Consider the following 18,879-nt stretch of genomic DNA (forward strand, 5'->3'; position numbering starts at 1 on the left):
AACAATTTTTTAGGGGTGGTTTTTCAACTTTAAGGGGGTAGTTTGAAAAAAAAGCTTGACTAGATTAACTTTATTTTTGTATTTTATGTAGGATAATATTTTTTCCAATTTTTTGCATAAAAATAGCCATGAAATAGATAGTATTTTAAATAAAAAAAATAAGGGTTGCATCCCTTGTGGTCGGAATTGCATGTGCTAGTTTGCTTTTCACATGAGAAGTGATATGAAATTTGTTTGGTCGTAAAATATCAATTAGATGCTGAGATACATTGGAAAATCTATTTTTGGGGGTGAACTTTGAGGGTTGTTTTCACCCCCTCAAAGTGTTTTTCCGCCGATAAAAAAAAAATACGTATGTCTTATTTTTTGATGAACTATAACATATCAAAAGATTATTGAAATCGGTGAGGTCGGGTTGGGGGGGTTTCCTTATTAGGCAAGTTGATTTGTATAATCTGGATTGTTAAAATAGATTTATAATTGGAATATGTAAGGAAAGAATGCCGATTTGAACCATAAGCATAATAATGCCTGTTTACGAGAGTGTTACTGTCTAAGAAGTATTGTTTAACTGCCTACAATGGTATGAAATTATCTTTACTTAGCTTTAGTATGTTTTAGATTGGAGAGTTTATTGCTTATCTCAGATCCTAGACTTTTATATCTAACAACGTTACTGGCATCATTAATTAACTAAGCATGCTTATATGTCTGGTCACCAAACTTCATTTATCTGAGATGTAACCCAAGGCCTGATTGATAATACAACTTTTCTAAATAGCGCAACAACATCGTACGTATCTATTATTATAGACGTAATAGTTCATTCTATAGAATTTACATATAGTATAGAGACATCTATATCCGAATGAAAATAGATAGATATACACTGGGAAGAAATCGAAAGAAAATTCTGTTATAGATTAATAGATAATTTCTCTGAGTTGATAGAATCAAGTTAGCACGTGTAAAATCAATCAAATACTAATGAAGTTGTATCTCGTAAAAATCGAAGTATATGATTTTGAAAATTTTTTTAGAGTTCAAATCCTTTACAATAGAAAGGTCAAGAATCGTGTAGGACGGAAAGGTTTCCTACTAGTACAGTACTGAATAGACTCAAGGAAGACGTTAAAAAGAGCATTACGCAACGTTTTTGCTTTATAGGAAATGGTAAAAAAAAAGATCATCAGTGTTAAAGTTACCAGTAATAATGACATCATGATAAAACGACAGATGAGCAGACATACAGTTGAAAAAATGAAAAGGAGAGGATACAGATGCACGGTGATATTTAACAGTATATAATAATTAAAATTTTTTACATTTAATTTCTGTAATAAGAAAAGTCAAGTGTGTTATCGAATTCTGGATAGAAGATAACTCAGGATTTATTTGTATAAAAATCACGCACGTAGATAGCTACATCTCCACCCTCCTTTCCAGCACGGTCGACTCGAAAAAAGTTAAAACCGATAATAGATAAACATAATTTTCTGGAACAGTTTTGGTCAAAAACGTTTCAGTAACAACAATAATATCAAAATATTTCTCAGTCAATCCTGCTTGCAGAAGTGGAAAGTAAGAAAACAAATCGAGCTTATTTATATTTATATTTCCATCGCTTAGCGAACCTGTATGTGACAATTCAACTGATCAGTTTCCAATTGTTATTTTTTCCCGGCCAAGTTAAGTATACTAGCGTCATTGGTATTACTAAGCGCGTTAGTAAAGCTTTAACTGTTGCCAATACTAATAAGCTCATCGATAGATAAATTCTAATGTTATAAATCATCAGACCCAAAAGATGATAACTCAGGAGCCGATGAAATAAGAATAAATTCGAACCGAAGATTTTCCTCGTGCAATCACGCATTATATTTCTTATTTCTCATTAAATTTTTCATTATAAATCTAGCATAATTAATTTCCTTGCTACGCTTCAATGCCTCTATACAGGGTGAGGAAAAATATGGAAATCCCGGAAAATTCGGAAAACCGCATGAAGTTAGTCATGAAACAAAGGTCATATCCTATGTAACTTTCAACGAGGAACCCAACGGTGAACTCTGATTTGACCTTGAAACTTATTTTCAAGGCTATTTCTCGGTCAACCTCATTTTTTTATATGGGAACCCCTATTTTTTATTCTAGAATCAAAAAGAGCGATAAAATTTACGGGTGGGAACGATTCAAGTCCGAAGATATCGTAACTGCTAATACTTCTTTTAGCGCTATCCAGGAATAAGGACGTGGACATAGAAGGCTTTTTTATACAGTCGAACCTCCATAACTCGAACTACAAGGGACCGAGACATAAGTTCGAGTTATAGAGGTGTGCGAGTTAGGGAGGGGGAGCTTCGACGTGTAGTATGTATGTACATATAAAGATGATTTTTAACATAAAAATATAAAAAATTAAAATTCATTCATAAATAGTTATAATAAGAACAATATACATACAGATATATTCAAATAAATGTTTTGCAACGATTACCGAAAATCGTTCGACTCGCGCGAGGTTAATGAGCGGCTGAACGAGAGAAGCCGCGATCGGTTCGCGAGAGAGAGAGGGCGTGTAGGGGCAATGACCGGGAGGGGAGCGTTCAACAGGCAGTATGACTGTGTCACTCAGTCGGCCTACATCGTAGCTAACCCTTTCCCGTGTCGTTATCGCGTTTTCGTTTTGGTGGTGCGAAGTGCGAGGTCAGAGGTGCGAACGTTGGTGCGGTGTGCTGAGTGCAGCAACAGCAGCAATAGCAGCAGCAGCAATAGCAGCAACAGCAGTAGCAGCGACAGCTACAACAGTAATCGCGGCGGTGCGGCAAGCAGCGAAGCAGCTTATTAGCAGCGTGTTGATCGGATACGGTTGGCCACCGTATCCTCATCGTTCTCGCGGTAGGTGCACCTTCCCCTATTATTGTTAATAGCGTGCGATCCCGCGCAGCGTGCGCGAAGAGATTAATTGTTGCGGGCGAGCGGTTAGTTCGCGGCGAACGGGTTTTCTCTCTCTCTCTCTCTCATACTGCGTATATTGCCATTCGCGCTAGCGTGCGCAAGACTCTCGGCAAATCCCCCGTGTACCCGAATTGCATGAATAAAGTGAACGTTAGTCTTTACTAAATCTAGTCATCGTTATTTAGTCTTTCCTTTGTCCGGAGGTCGCGTCTATATTTGTTTACATTCGATTCGAATTAGCCGGTAGCGTAGCACGGATCACGAGGATACCGGTAGACGGGAATCGTCAACAGAGTTTCCAGCAGCGGCCGCGCGAGCGCCACTAAGCAAGGGCGACAGCGCCGCCAAGCGGCGAGTTGGGGGAACCCAACTCGGAGTATCGAAGAGACTCTGCGCAGGCGCACTCCAAGACAAGGTAGGTTGATGTGCTTCGAGCACATAGATAACTAGGCGTCGTTTGGTTATTATATAGGTACGTTCAAGAGATATTATAGACTAAACGGCAGCCTGTTACATGGCGCCCAACTAAAATTAGGACTCACACACAAGGGAATTTGCACAAAAAGAGAGAGCGACGCGCGGGAGAGAGAGACGTTTGCGCGCGTGCGTAATAAGGTGCGAGCGGGTAAAATAACGCGTGGCTCGTTCGGTACGTGCTCTGCTGTAGGGAAAAGACGCCTCTCCGACCCAATAACACCTGCTTTCGTGAGCCGAGAGCACACTAACCCCAGGGGTCGAAGAGACGTCCGGAGTCGCTCTAACGCGGATAGAAGAGGTGACAAATCGTATTTTGGTTTAGTTTTGCTTTTTAAGTGGTTATATACACGTTAAAGCAGTTAGGTGGGGGTTAGTCACCGAGCGACAGTACCTGCAGAGCGCGCAATTGGGGTGTGTGTAGGGTTAGATTTACTAACCCGGTGGAGCTAGCAAACAGTTAGCCTCCACCTATAGGCAGGTAGTTGCGAAGTGGAAGTTCGTACTTCCTTAGAGTACGCGGTACCTGCACACACCCACAAGCCACGTGTATTGTTGCCTTGGAATTAAAGGCGTATTTGGGTAATTGCCGATAAAAATCGCAACACTCCGCTCGCGCCTTGGGCGATAGGAAGCGGTAGTGGTCGACTAGGTAAATTAACCTCGACCATCACCTACGCCCTAGCGTAAGCGAAATGGAGGATACCGCCGACGCGATAACCCGGTGGGCTTCGGAACTACCTTCGACACAGCTGGATAGATACCTGACGCAACTGGAGTTGCGTACAGACGGTCCCAAGCTGATGCAGGCAGTTCGACTAGCGTATTGGTTGCTAGGCGAATATATCGACCTAGACTTCCAAGGAGCGGCGTTGGATAGGGAGGCAACACAACGCAGGCGAAGGAGCCGAGAGAGGTGGCTGGAGTCCAGGCGACAAGAATTAGAAGCAGCTGATGCTGAGGATCTTGTCGCCCACCCACTCATGCTGCTATACAGGGATGAGGTGGTAGAGGCGAACCTGACGCGGACTCTCGCGGTCTACGACAACCTAGAGGAGGAGAGTCAGAGCGAGACGGAGGAGCGAGAGCCCGCAGAGGAAGGGGGGACCGGCGAGGTCAAGGGGCCCTCGGAGGGGGTCAGTAGTGAGTACAAGGGTTCCACCGGATCGCCGGATAGGCGAAGAGCTCGTCGTTTCGAGAACGCGGAGCTACAACCTCAAGAAGAAGAGGAAGAGCGGTACGTGACCGAACGATTAAAGGAAGAGATCGAGCGCAACCGTGTCGGGATTAACCGCATACTTGAGATGCTGGAAAGGCACGATCAGGTATGCGCGCGGTGGAGCGACCAGGTGACCGCCCTGCAGGTGGAAGTCCAGCAGCTGAGAAGCAGGGATCCCACCAATCGACGAACAGTCATACCAGAGCGGCCTAGGAGAACCGTGGACTTCCAGTCCACGTATACGTGTCACTACGACCCGAGGGTACCAGGAAGTACTCCGGAACCCCAGCGACCGACCCCTGGCGAACCTCGAGAGGCTCCCCAAAGGCAGGTGCCTTTAAGGACGGAACAGCCACCAAGAAGAGGACCAAGAGACGCCGACATAGGTGAAGAGCAGGCGATCCCGGAAGGATCCGCCTGGTATGACGCCAATGCGGCGTCAGGGTACTATGCAACTCGGGATGCGGGTAGGATAGTCCGAGGATGGAAGCTGCGATACTCAGGCACGGCTTCAGAGTGCGTCGACACCTTCCTGTCAAGGCTGGAGGATCTACGCGCGGGCTCCGGGCTAACGGACGGCGAAATCTTGTGCTCGGTATCAGAGCTCCTCGAAGGTGTTGCGAGGACCTGGTACGAGCTTAACAAGTTCAAGTGGAGGAGTTACGCCGACTTCGTGGCTGGCGCACGACGTTGGTTTCGGTCAAGTGAATTGCAGCAACAACGATTGCTGCAAGAGGCCCAAGCCCGGTACCAGGAGAAAGGAGAGCTGGTACGAGAATATGCCTGCCACCTCCTCTTCATGCTGGCCCAGCTACGCCCGCCGTTACCGGAGCAACGACAATTGGATTTGCTGTACGCAAATCTCCTACCCGCCATCCGAAAGCAGCTGCGGAGGAATGCGTTCTCCAACGTGGACGAATTCCACGCCCGGGCGACTGAGATCGAGGAGACTTTGCGGGACGACGAGCGCCCGAGGACCAGGCTGGAGCCTACGTCCACGTTATATCCCGAGCACATGGGGGTGTCAGCAAAGGCACCACCGCCCCGGGCAGGACCCCGAACGGCGGCCATGTCCAACAAGCCTCGGGGTAGGGAACAGCTGCAACCCGAGTCATCGGTTAAAGCACAGGCCAGGAAACCCGAGGACCGGCCCACAGTCGCTGCAACGCAGGCGACAGACCGAATTGAAGACCTGTCGTCGCAGATTGCGACCCTGCGACGCGAAATGGACCGGTACTTCAAAGAGAGGAAGGCTAACTCTCCCAGGCGGCCGAGGGGTCGGCCGCAAGAAAAGGGGAGGAATAAAACCCCCCCTGGGTCTCCTGGCCAGCGACGAGAGGGTCAGCGGAGAAAAATAGTATTCTCCCAACCAATCAAGTGCTCGTCTTGTGGCAAACTGAGCTTTACCAAGAGGTACTGCCCGGATTGCAACAAGGGAAACGGGCAGGGAAACGGAGGACGGAGGTCCCCTCCGCGTCCCCAGTAAAGGTGACCTCTCGTCGCGGGTCGCTGGAATGTGGCAGGGGCCCGTCAGCGACCCCAGGGTTCAGGAAGGTCTCGCCAGGGATATCGGACCCTACGAGACCTGGCAGTGCGGTGGCATTAGAAGCGACAGCGACCGAGCAGATGCCTGATCTGGGTAACCAGGCATTTTGTATCCTCGAAGGGTACGGAGGTCGGATTCAGGTGGTAGAGCAGGGGTTTGAATGGGTCGGAGAGGAGACCGTCAGACCCAAAAGCTCCAGGAGACCACCTGACACTCCAGAGGATACGCCGGCGACCCAGACACCTGCAGGGCAGAGCACGTCGATGCGAGTAGCGGCTGCCCAGGGCAAGAAGAGCCGTGAAAGCCTCCCGTCCACAGAGGAGAGAGGGACGGAGAAAGCTCCCCGTAGGTATAGACCCGAGGATGAGACCAGATGGTGGCTTCAGGTGGGGATAGGTGCTTACAAGTTGAGGGCACTCTACGATACCGGGGCCTTATCGACGGTAATGGGTCAACTCGGGCTTAGATTGGCATCGGACATGGGGCTGGGCCTGGACGTGACGCGTGCGGGAGAAGCGAAGCTCGCCGACGGTCGCCCATGTCCCATCTTGGGTCATGTGATTTTCCCCTTCACGGTAGGGGGAATCACAAAAGATGTAAGGGTCGCTATAACGCCACTGTTTTCTGATGACTGCTATGTCGGCGCGAATTTCGTAAGGGAATTCAGCGCCAACCTGAACCCTGACACGGACCAGCTGTACTTGGCGAAAGCCAAAGTGGCGGTACCGTTGGAAGTGGCAAGCGTCACTGGTACGTCGTGCCTCGCACCCGTAGGCCTGGTAGAAGCCACGGAAGCACAGCGTCAAGAAGTGGCTAGCCTCGTCGACGGATTAATTCCAGACGGAGGCGAGTGTTTAGGCTGTGCTGTGGGGGTCGAGCATGAGATAGACATCGGAGACGCTCGACCCTGTAAACAAAAGTACTACCCGGTCTCCGACAGGGTGCGAGACAAAATGCACGCGCTGGTCAAGGCCATGCTGGACAACGACGTCATTGAACCAGCAACCAGCGGGTGGTCAAGTCCAGTGGTAATGGTGAAGAAGGCAGATGGCAAATATCGGTTCTGCGTAAATTACCAGAAGGTAAACGCGGTAACCAAGCCGGACGCCTATCCATTGCCCTTCATGAGCGACATCCTGCGAAGGATCAGGGATGCCAAGTTCATCTCGACGCTGGACTTGAGTAGCGCGTACCACCAGATTCCTCTTAAAAAGGAGTCGCGCCCTATTACGGCGTTCACAGTCCCCGGCCTGGGGCATTTTCAGTTCAAGAGAATGTCCTTTGGATTGTCCTACGCCGGCGCGACCTTCCAGAGGTTGATGGACAGAGTGATTGGCCCGGATTTAGATCCTTTCGCTTTTGCGTACCTCGACGACGTGATTATTATCTCGCCGTCCTTTGAGGAGCTTAAGCGACACCTGGGATTAGTTTTACAACGAATCCTAGGTACGGGCCTCACCGTGAATAAGACCAAAAGCCACTTCTGTAAGTCGGAAGTCAAGTACCTGGGGATCCTAGTGAACCGTGATGGGGTAAGGCCAGATCCAGAGAAGATCAAGCCCATAATGGAGTACCCAATACCACGGACGATCAGACAGGTGAAGCGATTCATGGGGATGATGTCGTGGTATCGTCGCTTTATACCCGACTTCGCGACAATCGCTGAGCCGATAAACCGCCTGACGAAGAAGAGCATCCCGTTTGCTTGGCAGCAGGAACAGGAGCAGGCTTTCGAAAGGCTACGAGACGCCATGGTCTCGGCACCAATCTTGCAGTCGCCAGATCCCAGCGCACATTTCGTGTTACAAACGGATGCGAGCGATAGTGGGATAGGCGCGGTGTTGACGCAAGAAATCGATGGACAGGAGCGCGTAATTGAGTACGCCAGTCGCTCCCTAAACAGTGCGGAAAGGAATTATACAGTCTCCGAACGAGAGTGCCTGGCAGTAGTATGGGCTATCGGGAAGTTCCGGTCATATGTTGAGGGGCACCACTTCAAAGTCATCACCGATCATAGTTGCCTTAGGTGGCTCCACAGTATGAGGAATCCTACAGGAAGGCTAGCGCGTTGGGCGTTAGCACTGCAAGGGCATGTTTTCGATATAGAGTATCGAAAAGGAGACCTCAACGTGGTGCCAGACGCTTTATCTAGGGCCTATGAGGAGGGGGTGGTAGAAGTGGGTGCCATGACTCATCAGCCGGAAGCTGCCGATGCCTGGTACCTTCAGAAATACAGAGAAGTATGCCAGGATCCACATTCTCAGCCTACCTGGAAGGTAGTTGGAGGGAGATTGTATCACTACAATCCGACTGAGGAGAGCGAAGGGTCCATCGACAATGAGGAAGCCTGGAAGCTAGTGGTTCCTGCTGAGAAAAGACCTCAAGTGCTCGAGGAGGTACACGATGCGCCAGCAGCGGGACACCAGAGGAGAGAACGAACGTTCTCCCGGGCTAGGCACCTGTATTTCTGGCCAAAGATGTACGAGCAGGTCAGAGAGTACGTGAGGAGTTGCCCGGTATGTCAGCAGTGCAAGGCAGAACAAAGGCCGCCTTGCGGGCTGATGGGTCGTCGAGAGGTCTCGCGACCCTGGCAGGTGGTGGCCAGTGATATTAGTAGCCCGTTCCCAAAGAGCTCGAGAGGGTTCGAGTATATTTTGGTCTTCTTAGACCTGTTCACTCGGTGGGTGGAGTGTGTACCCGTACGTAAGGCCAATGGAAGGACCATCGTACGGGAATTTCACGAGAGGGTGGTAACCAGGTTCGGCGCGCCCGAGATATTTCTTTCGGACAACGGGACCGAATTTAAAAATCAGGAGGTCGATGCCTACTTGTTGAGGAACTGCATCCGGCGCGCCCTTACTCCAGTTTACCACCCAGAGGCAAACCCTACAGAGCGAGTGAACAAAACCCTCAAGGCCATGCTCATTTCGTACGTGGAGCGTGACCATAAGAGCTGGGATGAGCACCTGCCAGAGTTCAACTTCGCGTTGAACTCGGCAACTCATAGCGCGACAGGTTATAGCCCGGCTATGCTGGTCTTCGGTAGACAGCCCACTCCCCCTTCGACCTTTAGGAGAGCCCAGGATCAGTTGGCTCGGGAAGCTTCTGAGGACCAAGAACTGACCGAACGGGGCGAGTACATGCGCCAGTTACCCAATTTATGGGAACGCGCTGGCTCTAAGTCCAGGGAGGAGGCTGACCGTCAGGCGGTCTACTATAACCGCAGGAGACGCCAGGCCGACTTTAGGGTTGGGGACTGGGTGTGGAAGCGGAACCGTATCTAGTCTTCCGCAGCTCAGGGCGTTTCGGCGAAGTTGGCGCCGAAGTATGCTGGTCCATATGTAATTCAGGAGGTATGTGGAACTAATACCTACCGCCTCGGTAACCAGCAGGAAGAGTTACCCGAGCTGATCCACGCCAAGGATCTCAAGCCCTATTTCGGCCCATTCTCGGACCAGGATGACGAGGAACTGGGAGTCGGGGACTCAACACCGTTGGAGGAAGAGGAGGGCGTAGGCGACCCGCCAGCGAAGATTGAGGAATCCAGCGAGGATCCGATATGCGAGCGCGTCGCGATTGCAGAGCCCGCGAACGAGTGTGAGGAACCCGTGACGGCCCCAAAGGTACCGATCGAGGCGCCGGCAAAGCGAGGCCGTGGTAGGCCGCGCAAGAACCCTGCACGCGAATCTCAGGCACCAGGTGGAGATGACCTGAATGGCAATGCGGCAAGGGGAAGAGGCAGGCCCCGTAGAACCACTCAGCACGTGCGGAAGGTGGTCCTGCCAGCTACCCCCGCAAATGGGCCACATTCGCGAGGAAAGCGCAGGGGACCGGGACGTCCTCGTAAACAGTAGCGTCGAGCGTGACGCAGCGACGGTTAGGTTAAGGGCTAAACCTGAGACATCCCTTAACTCCCCTCTTCTTCTTTTACAGATGGAGAGGAAGCTGGTAGTGAGCGAAGAGGCCTTCGAGACGGCCACTCAGATGTTGCTCGACCTAAGGCTGGGTCCGGACGCCGATCGGCTCATCGGCGATGTCAGAAGATTTGTCCGGGCCCAGGTCGAGGTGGCCGCCAGAGAGGGCCGCTCGCGCCAGCGGGTGGACGACTTCCTCCAGGAAGGTATGAGGGCCCAGACCAGGAGGCCTGAGACCCGGGAAGCGTCCACCCAGACCGACGGCCCGTCCGAAGAGGGTCGTCGGTCTAAGTCCACGACGGACCAGGGGATGCAGACCCCAGAGCCGAACAAGCCGACGACGGCTGACGGATCAACACAGTGCCCCCGGCCTAAAGAGGCCTGTGGCCAGGGGCAGTGGGTCTGCAACTACCCCCGGGTCCCCCAGCAGGTTGGGCTTGAAAATTCCTGGAGGCATGTGAGGTTGGGCCTCCAGGAATTAGAAAACGCATGGGAGTTCGTCGGGGAACTTCAGCGCCGGGTGCACGCACACCTGGGGGAGTTCCTCGACTTCCGCGGCGCCCAAGAGATGCTGGGGGAGTGGTCTCCTGTGGTCCGGCGGCAGAGGGCATATGGCGAGGCCCTGCTGCGCGTAGACCGGGGATCGGAGTCCCCAGCGGCCGCGGGCCCGCCGGCGGTGTTACCACCGACGGCATCAGCTGATAGGGCCGCGGCCAGGACTCCGGCCAGGCCCCCGACGCAGACTCAGGCCAAGAGAGTCTCGGGGGCCCCCGGCGCCGGGCAGGAGTTCACGGTCCGCGTGGACGGGTCGGTTTCCGACCCTACCGTGGTGGTGCGCACCCAAGGGGGGCGCACATCCGCCACGGTGGGCGGCGTTACGTTTATCGCCGCCCCGGTAGCTGCAGCCCAGCCGCCCCATCCACCAGCAGGGAGCCAGGGCCATGGAGCGGAGCCTGGCCCCAGTGGGCGGCCGAAGAAGGGCTGCTACATCTGCGGCCATCCCGGGATAACCACAACATTCAAGTGCCCCAACAAGTCGGAGCTCTGGCGCTATCCCAGGCATAAGGCGCCAGGAGGCTCCAGCAGATGAGGTAGGGGAGTGGTGGCTCGGGATGGGCGAATAAAGTATTATGTAAATGAGGATGGATTGTGTTAGTTTCTCCCCTTTCCCAATCCTGTTCTTAGGGTCGCGAGTCGGTGAAGTAATTCGGTCCGGTAGTCCAAAGCTAGGAGGGGGCTGCAACGATTACCGAAAATCGTTCGACTCGCGCGAGGTTAATGAGCGGCTGAACGAGAGAAGCCGCGATCGGTTCGCGAGAGAGAGAGGGCGCGTAGGGGCAATGACCGGGAGGGGAGCGTTCAACAGGCAGTATGACTGTGTCACTCAGTCGGCCTACATCGTAGCTAACCCTTTCCCGTGTCGTTATCGCGTTTTCGTTTTGGTGGTGCGAAGTGCGAGGTCAGAGGTGCGAACGTTGGTGCGGTGTGCTGAGTGCAGCAACAGCAGCAATAGCAGCAGCAGCAATAGCAGCAACAGCAGTAGCAGCGACAGCAGCAACAGCAACAGCAATATCCGCAGCGGCAGCAACAGTAACAGCTACAACAGTAATCGCGGCGGTGCGGCAAGCAGCGAAGCAGCTTATTAGCAGCGTGTTGATCGGATATGCTTGGCCACCGTTTCCTCATCGTTTTCGCGGTAGGTGCACCTTCTCCTATTATTGTTAATAGCGTGCGATCCCGCGCAGCGTGCGCGAAGAGATTAATTGTTGCGTGCGAGCGGTTAGTTCGCGGCGAACGGGTTTTCTCTCTCTCTCTCTCATACTGCGTATATTGTCATTCGCGCTAGCGTGCCCAAGACTCTCGGCAAATCCCCCGTGTACCCGAATTGCATGAATAAAGTGAACGTTAGTCTTTACTAAATCTAGTCATCGTTATTTAGTCTTTCCTTTGTCCGGAGGTCGCGTCTATATTTGTTTACATTCGATTCGAATTAGCCGGTAGCGTAGCACGGATCACGAGGATACCGGTAGACGGGAATCGTCAACAGAGTTTCCAGCAGCGGCCGCGCGAGCGCCACTAAGCAAGGGCGACAGCGCCGCCAAGCGGCGAGTTGGGGGAACCCAACTCGGAGTATCGAAGAGACTCTGCGCAGGCGCACTCCAAGACAAGGTAGGTTGATGTGCTTCGAGCATATAGATAACTAGGCGTCGTTTGGTCATTATATAGGTACGTTCAAGAGATATTATAGACTAAACGGCAGCCTGTTACAGTTTATATAAAATAATTTTTCATGAATTATTTGTTTAACGTTCGAATAATTGTTGGTTCTTAGAAGGACCGATTGTTTATAATGTGGGGAGGAGAGGGGGGATTTTATTTTTTTGTGAAGAAGTCAGAGATGCTGAATTGCTTCAAACTGGCAACTTCCTCTTTTGTTGCAAATTTATCGAGTTTGCTGAGAGCCACAAAAATTTCTTCATTCACATCTAAGCGTGATTCAGTAAACACTCTAAATTTTGCAAGACATTCCAAAGCTTCAGTGGAAAATGAATCTACTGGAAATGGCTCTTGATTTTCTCCTTCTTCTTCATCGGGTAACTATTGAGCCATTTTCTCCTTGACTTCTTCTAAAATTTCGGAGTCCGTAAGCTCTCCGCAAATAGCTACGTCTTCGTCGATCCTCACGTACTCCTCATCCGACTTCGGTTCTTCAAGTAGGCTTTCTTCGGCGATGACGGCGTTCTCTTTTGCAACAGGAAATCTTGCTTTTTTAAATCCATTCCTAATTGTTTGTGCACTAACTTCTCGCCACGCTTCCGTACACATCGTTAAAGCTTACAAAACGTTGATTTTCACCTGAATTCTGCTCGATGTTGCATTTTCATTGAAGACGTTGCGCACTAAAATGGACCGATAGTACGAGGGTGGTCAGATAAGTACTTAACCTACAAAAGAAAAACGAAAATTTTGGAAAAGTGGCGTTTTATTTTTCAACATAGTCTCCTTTTAGTTCGATACACTTGGCCCAGCGATGCTCCAACTTCTTTAACCCGTCTGAAAAATACGTTTCCTCGAAGTCTGAAAAGTAAGCTTCCGTGGCAGCGATTACCTCCTCATTCGGCTCAAATTTCTGCCCGGCGAGTGACTTTTTCAAGTTTGGAAACAAAAAGAAGTCGCACGAGGCTAAATCTGGAGAATACGGTGGATGGGGCAGCAGTTCGTAGCCTAATTCGACCAATTTGGCCATGGCGACGGCGGAGGTGTGATCCGGTGCGTTGTCATCGTGAAAGAGCACTTTTTTCTTCGCCAAATGGGGCCGTTTTTTCTGCAATTCGACGTCGAATCGGCCCAATAATTTGCTATAGTACAGCCCTGTGACCGTTTTGCCCCTTTCCAGGTAGTCGATGTAGATCATACCTTGTGAATCCCAGAAAACGGTGGCCATCACCTTTCCGGCCGATGGGGCAGTCTTCGCCTTCTTCGGAGCACTTTCGCCGGGTAAAGTCCACTGTTTCGACTGTTCCTTGGTCTCCGGTGTATACCAGTGGATCCATGTCTAGTCGACTGTCACGAAAGGACGCAGAAACTCCTTCGGATTGCTTAAACAGCGTCAGACATTGCTCTGAGGTTGTCTCACGGTTGCGCTTGTTGTCCGGAGTGAGCAAACTCTCGACATCTTTTTCTACTCTGATTCGTCTGAGAATTCGAATAATTTTGAATAATTGTATCCTTATTTTTCAGATAAGTGGAAAGAGTATTTCGAGGAATTCCGAAATCAGCAGCAATTTCCGACTTTTTCTTCACCCCTTTTTGAACTTCTCTAATCACAGTAACTTTTTTTAGATGATGTGCTCAGCATACAAGTCATTTTGTAACTGACAAAAACACAAAGAACGTAGATAGAACGAAGATAAAAACTGAATTTAGACACGTACTCAACGAAAAACCGATGAAGACTGTTGCCTCTGCAGATTTTCGATTTCCTTTTAACGGTTCGAAGAACGGTGACTGCGATTGGTGTGGGGGAGGCAAAGAAAACCAGCATACGAGGTCTGTCCGGAAAGTATCGGGCCTACGTTTATATCTTCGCGCCATAGTGTTCGAGCAACCTCTACCGGACAGAAACGTCAACAGTAGAGCCTCACGAATCTATTGGTTACTTACTGACACCTGCCGGACGTATAGTTCATGCGCAGCGTGTCTTTGTTTACAGTGCCTTTTTCGCGTTCGTCGGATTTTGATATTGTCAAATATAACTGAAAAATAAGATCAACGAATTTGCATCAAATTTTGCTTTCAACTCGGAAAAAACGAGTTCGGAAACTATTGAAATGATGCAAAAGGCCTTCGGAAGCGAGTGTATGAGCAAAACACGAATAAAATAATGGTATAAACGGTTCAAGGATGATCGCACTTCTGTCAATAGTGATTCTCGACGACAAAAACCGCAGATAATATTGAGCGGGTGCGACTTGCAATCGAACAAGATCGTCGCATGACTGTGCGAGAACTAGAAGAAGACCTTGGGATACCAAAACCTATCATTTCAGAAATTTTAACCGAAAATTTAGAAATGAAACACGTGTGTGCGAAATTCATCCCAAAATTGCTCACAGCAGAGCAGAAGAACATTTGCTTAGAAATCGCTCTGAACAATCTGGAAATGGTCAATAATGATGATAATGTGCTTAGAAAAGTTATTACAGGTGATGAATCATGGGTTTATAGTTATGATCCTGAAACAAAACAACAATCTTCACAGTGGAAGCATTCTGAATCGCCAAGACCAAAAAAAGCACGTGAAAGTCAGAGCAATGTTAAGTCAATGTTGATTGTTTTTTTCGATTGTGAAGGTGTTGTACATCACGAATATGCACCAACAGGTCAGACAATCAATAAAGAATACTACGTTCAAATTTTGAAACGTTTGCGCGATGCAGTAAGAAGAAAACGGCCGCACTTTTGGGAAAGTGGTGACTGGCTTCTCCATCACGATAATGCGCCAGCGCATTCATCTAATCTTGTGCAGCAGTTTTTGAGCAAACACAATATCGCATTGCTTCGACAACCTCCATACAGTCCCGACATAGTCCTTGTGACTTTTGGCTGTTTCTAAAACTAAAAAAACCACTCAAAGGACATCGATTCGATGACAAAACAACAGTTGAAAACAATGCGACGAGTGCACTTAAGGCTATCCCTAAAAGCGAGTTCCAGGACTGTTTTAAAAAGTGGAAACATCGATGGAACCGTGTTATTCAATCAAATGGGGATTACTTTAAAGGATGCCACCCACCAGATGATAAAGAATAACGCTAGCACGAAAATATAAAGGTAGGCCCGATACTTTCCGGACAGATCTCGAATACCATGCAATAAAAATTTCAGTCATTCCAGCGATGACAAGTATGTATGTATGTAGAGCGAAGTGAGTAATAAAATCGGCACAACAGTTTCGGGTAAAAACCGTGCGCCACCTGAGCATCGCAATTATGTCCCGCGAGTTTGTGGGAAATCCAAAGAATCGTCTATGCTCCAAAGTACGTGTGAGTAAATGCCATAATAAAAGAAAGACATGTAGGGCAATAAAGTTAGGGCGACAGTCGTTGGGAAGAAACCCAGGGAAAGCCCAGAGACTATCTGCGCCCTATTCACGTTTAAAGCCTATGCAAAATTATGATCTCGAATTCGTAAAGTTCGAGTTAGGGAGGTTTGAGTTTGAGTTATAGAGATTTTTTTACATGTGTGAGTATTGAAATGTCAAGGGACTAGGGCAAGAGTTCGACTTAGAGAGGAATTCGAGTTATGGGTGTTCGAGTTATGGAGGTTCGACTGTACTTAGTTCCCCTTGCCTCTCATTTCCGGGTGCTTTTTAATAGTGAGTTCCCCTTGCCTCTCACTTCGGAGTACTTTTTAATAGTGAGTTCTCCTTGCCTTTCACGTATATAAATTGACAACAGATGTTTAAATTGTTCTCCATTCGCTTTTTGACAGTAACCAATCCTATTGTAGAATGATTGAGTTGCATTTTGGATCATCTGCCGTGGAATGGCATTAATTTCTTGAACTATTCTACGTCTTAATTCTTCAAGATTTTGTGGATTACTTCTGTATACGCGATTTTTTAAATACCCCCACAAAAAATAGTCCAAATGGCTCAAATCTGAAGATCTTGGAGCCCACTCTACTGCACCTTTTCTACCTATCTATCTATCAAAAAATGTTTCATTAAGGTATTCTCTGACATTTTCACCGTAATGAGCTGGAGCACCATCTTGCTGAAACCATGTATTTTCAAAATCATCACCTCTTAAGGCCTGGATAGCTAGAACAATTTGATTTCACAAAAGTAGTTCATAACTTACAGCGTTCAAATTTCCTTCGATAAAAAAGTGACCAATTATTGTATCGCCTACTATTCCTGTCCACACGTTTAATGTTTTAGGATATTGAGTATGACATTCTCTCATCCAATGAGGATTTGTGTTGGACCAATATCTAAAGTTATGACGATTGACTTCATCATTTAATTAAAATGTCGCTTCATTTCAAAAACAATATTTTGTAAAAATCTAGAGGCTGTTTGAAGCCGGCGTCGATGACAAGGCCAAAATCGCTATTCTTCTTAACGGAAAAGCCGTACAAAATCAGCAAGGCCTCAAAAGCCGTGCATCAATCGACACGTGTTCGCGGCTTCGAGTTGAACAGCTAATTATCGGTGTTCCCTCTCTTACTTCTGATTGCTCATGACGCCCTCAGCGCGACGTATATATTAGGGCATATCGCTCTCTCTCTCTTTCTCTCTAATGCGACTCTCTGTTGCTCTCTCTCTCTCTCCCTCACCTTTTGGCTGTGTCGGCTGCTGCTACGTTGGATACCTATATAATTGCATATTAAGGATATTGACATAATTTATATAAATGATACGGATTATATGAAGGTAGAGAGAGATGTAACGAGTTTAGGTATGAACTCTTTATACTTTGTATATTACTTGATTGAACTTTTTGCAGTTGAGATAAGAAAAGCTCGATTTACTTGGGCGAATGCACAGATAGATGCTAAATCTTTGTTGTGAATAATTTCTTTATGACTACCTAATCTTATTTTCAATAATTAAATTTTTAAAAATGACTCTAAAATTTAGTGTGTTTTTTCTGATAACGCTAATGAATTAAAAATAGTAAATCGTTATCAGTGAATATGTTATTTTATTGTTGTAAAACGGTATTTAAATTGCAATTAAAATATAATATAATAATCAAGTCCTCACCAGTGGGCATGGCACTAAGATAAACGACATCCAAAATCGTTATTCTGAATGTTCTATTTCTTGTCGTTGAAACATCAGAAATATATGCGAAACAAGATGCAAAAATTGAAATATCGCCTCCAAGTAAGCCCATCGGAAGAGTAGCAGTATATGTAATCATATTTAAACTCCAATGTGGTATAACTGAGTTGATTATAATCATAAAAGAATATATAAATTTTCCAATTAGTCCGATAATTAATGGTAATTTTCTCCCATAACGGTCACTCCAATTACCAATAAACATAGCTAAAATAATCGGAATAGTATGACCAGCAATATTATTCCATTGATGAAATTCTGAAACAATAACCTGAAAAAGTTTGAAGCTGATTAATTAAAATTTTTCAATATGAATAAAATATCATTTATTTTAATAAAAAATGAATAAGAAAAATAGACAGAATATCAAATCAGACTATTGAATGACTATAATTTAATTATTCTGTTATAAAAACCTGATAAAAATCAGCAAAAATGAATACTAAATATTCAGGATGTCCTATTTTAAAGGAACCACACCGAAATTTTCTACGGTTGGCGTTCTACAAAAAATTGTTCAGACAAAAGTTGTTTGGGACAATGAAGGACATCTTCCCTAGTAAATCGGATTTGACCTAGAGATTTATTTTCAAGGTCATTTGAAGGTCAAAGTCATTTGAAGGTCAGAGTCATTTTTTGAAAAGGAACCTAAAAATTTTGATCCCGGATTCGGAAAGAGTGAGAAATTCTACGTTCAGATAAGGTATTATGTGTAGGGTGTAGCAACCTCCCCACCCCTCGCGTAAGGTCATGTAGGGGTCAAATTGATTATTTTCTTCATCTACGCACAAGGATGATCGGGTAAGGGTAAGAATAATTGTAATAACCAAATAACTTGCTGGTAATATCTTACCCCCCAACCCAATAACTAGACGGTAATATCTTGCTGCAGCACGATATCAGCTTTGACCGTCAAAATTACCCGGGGTGGCTTCGGCACCTAAACCACCTAAGAATCTGAATGATTTGACGTAGAGAGAGACGTCAACCACAAATACGCCCCGAGAGACAACAGAATGTCAAAAATTAGGAAGTTTACACTCTCTTTGCATATTGGATAGATTGGTTCACGTTACTAAATGTGACACGAAGACACAATGATTAAATGAAAAACGACCTTGATAATCGAACTTTTATTTATCTTGGGTATTGGGGTATTTTTTTTTTTTTTTACAAGGAGTTGCGGAATCCTTTTTGCGGATTACCCTTAGCCTTCCTGACTGAGGGGTTATGTGGAACTCCCCGAAAAAAAAATAGGCCTACCCACTAAACCGCCATCTCCTTGGTGTCCTTCCCCCCAGCCAGGGACTATGTTGATATTACTTCTGACTAGAGGTTCTGTCTGTGTTCGTCCGTTCGTGTCGTTCCTCCGTAACTCGTTACGTCGCATCACTTCGTCTGCTCAGTCATCTGT

At 47.5% G+C, this 18,879-nt stretch overlaps 1 protein-coding gene across 5 annotated transcripts in view; it reads right to left on the reverse strand.

The window, feature by feature from the left end:
- The window catches only part of LOC131664658 (proton-coupled folate transporter), a 690,091-nt gene that overhangs the window by 531,530 nt on the left and 139,682 nt on the right, over positions 1 to 18,879 (reverse strand). For all 5 annotated transcript variants that reach the window (XR_009301961.1, XM_058935980.1, XM_058935965.1 and 2 more), the window contains one exon: positions 17,385 to 17,736. Coding sequence is in view for 4 of the 5 variants with exons in the window: in XM_058935980.1 (XP_058791963.1) it covers positions 17,385 to 17,736 (352 nt within the window). In the remaining variant the exon portion in view is untranslated. The remainder of the gene's footprint in view (positions 1 to 17,384; positions 17,737 to 18,879) is intronic.

This window comes from Phymastichus coffea, unplaced genomic scaffold (genome assembly GCF_024137745.1).
Source record: "Phymastichus coffea isolate CEN01 unplaced genomic scaffold, Cenicafe_Pcof_1.1 PCOF00003, whole genome shotgun sequence".
Taxonomy (NCBI): domain Eukaryota; kingdom Metazoa; phylum Arthropoda; class Insecta; order Hymenoptera; family Eulophidae; genus Phymastichus; species Phymastichus coffea.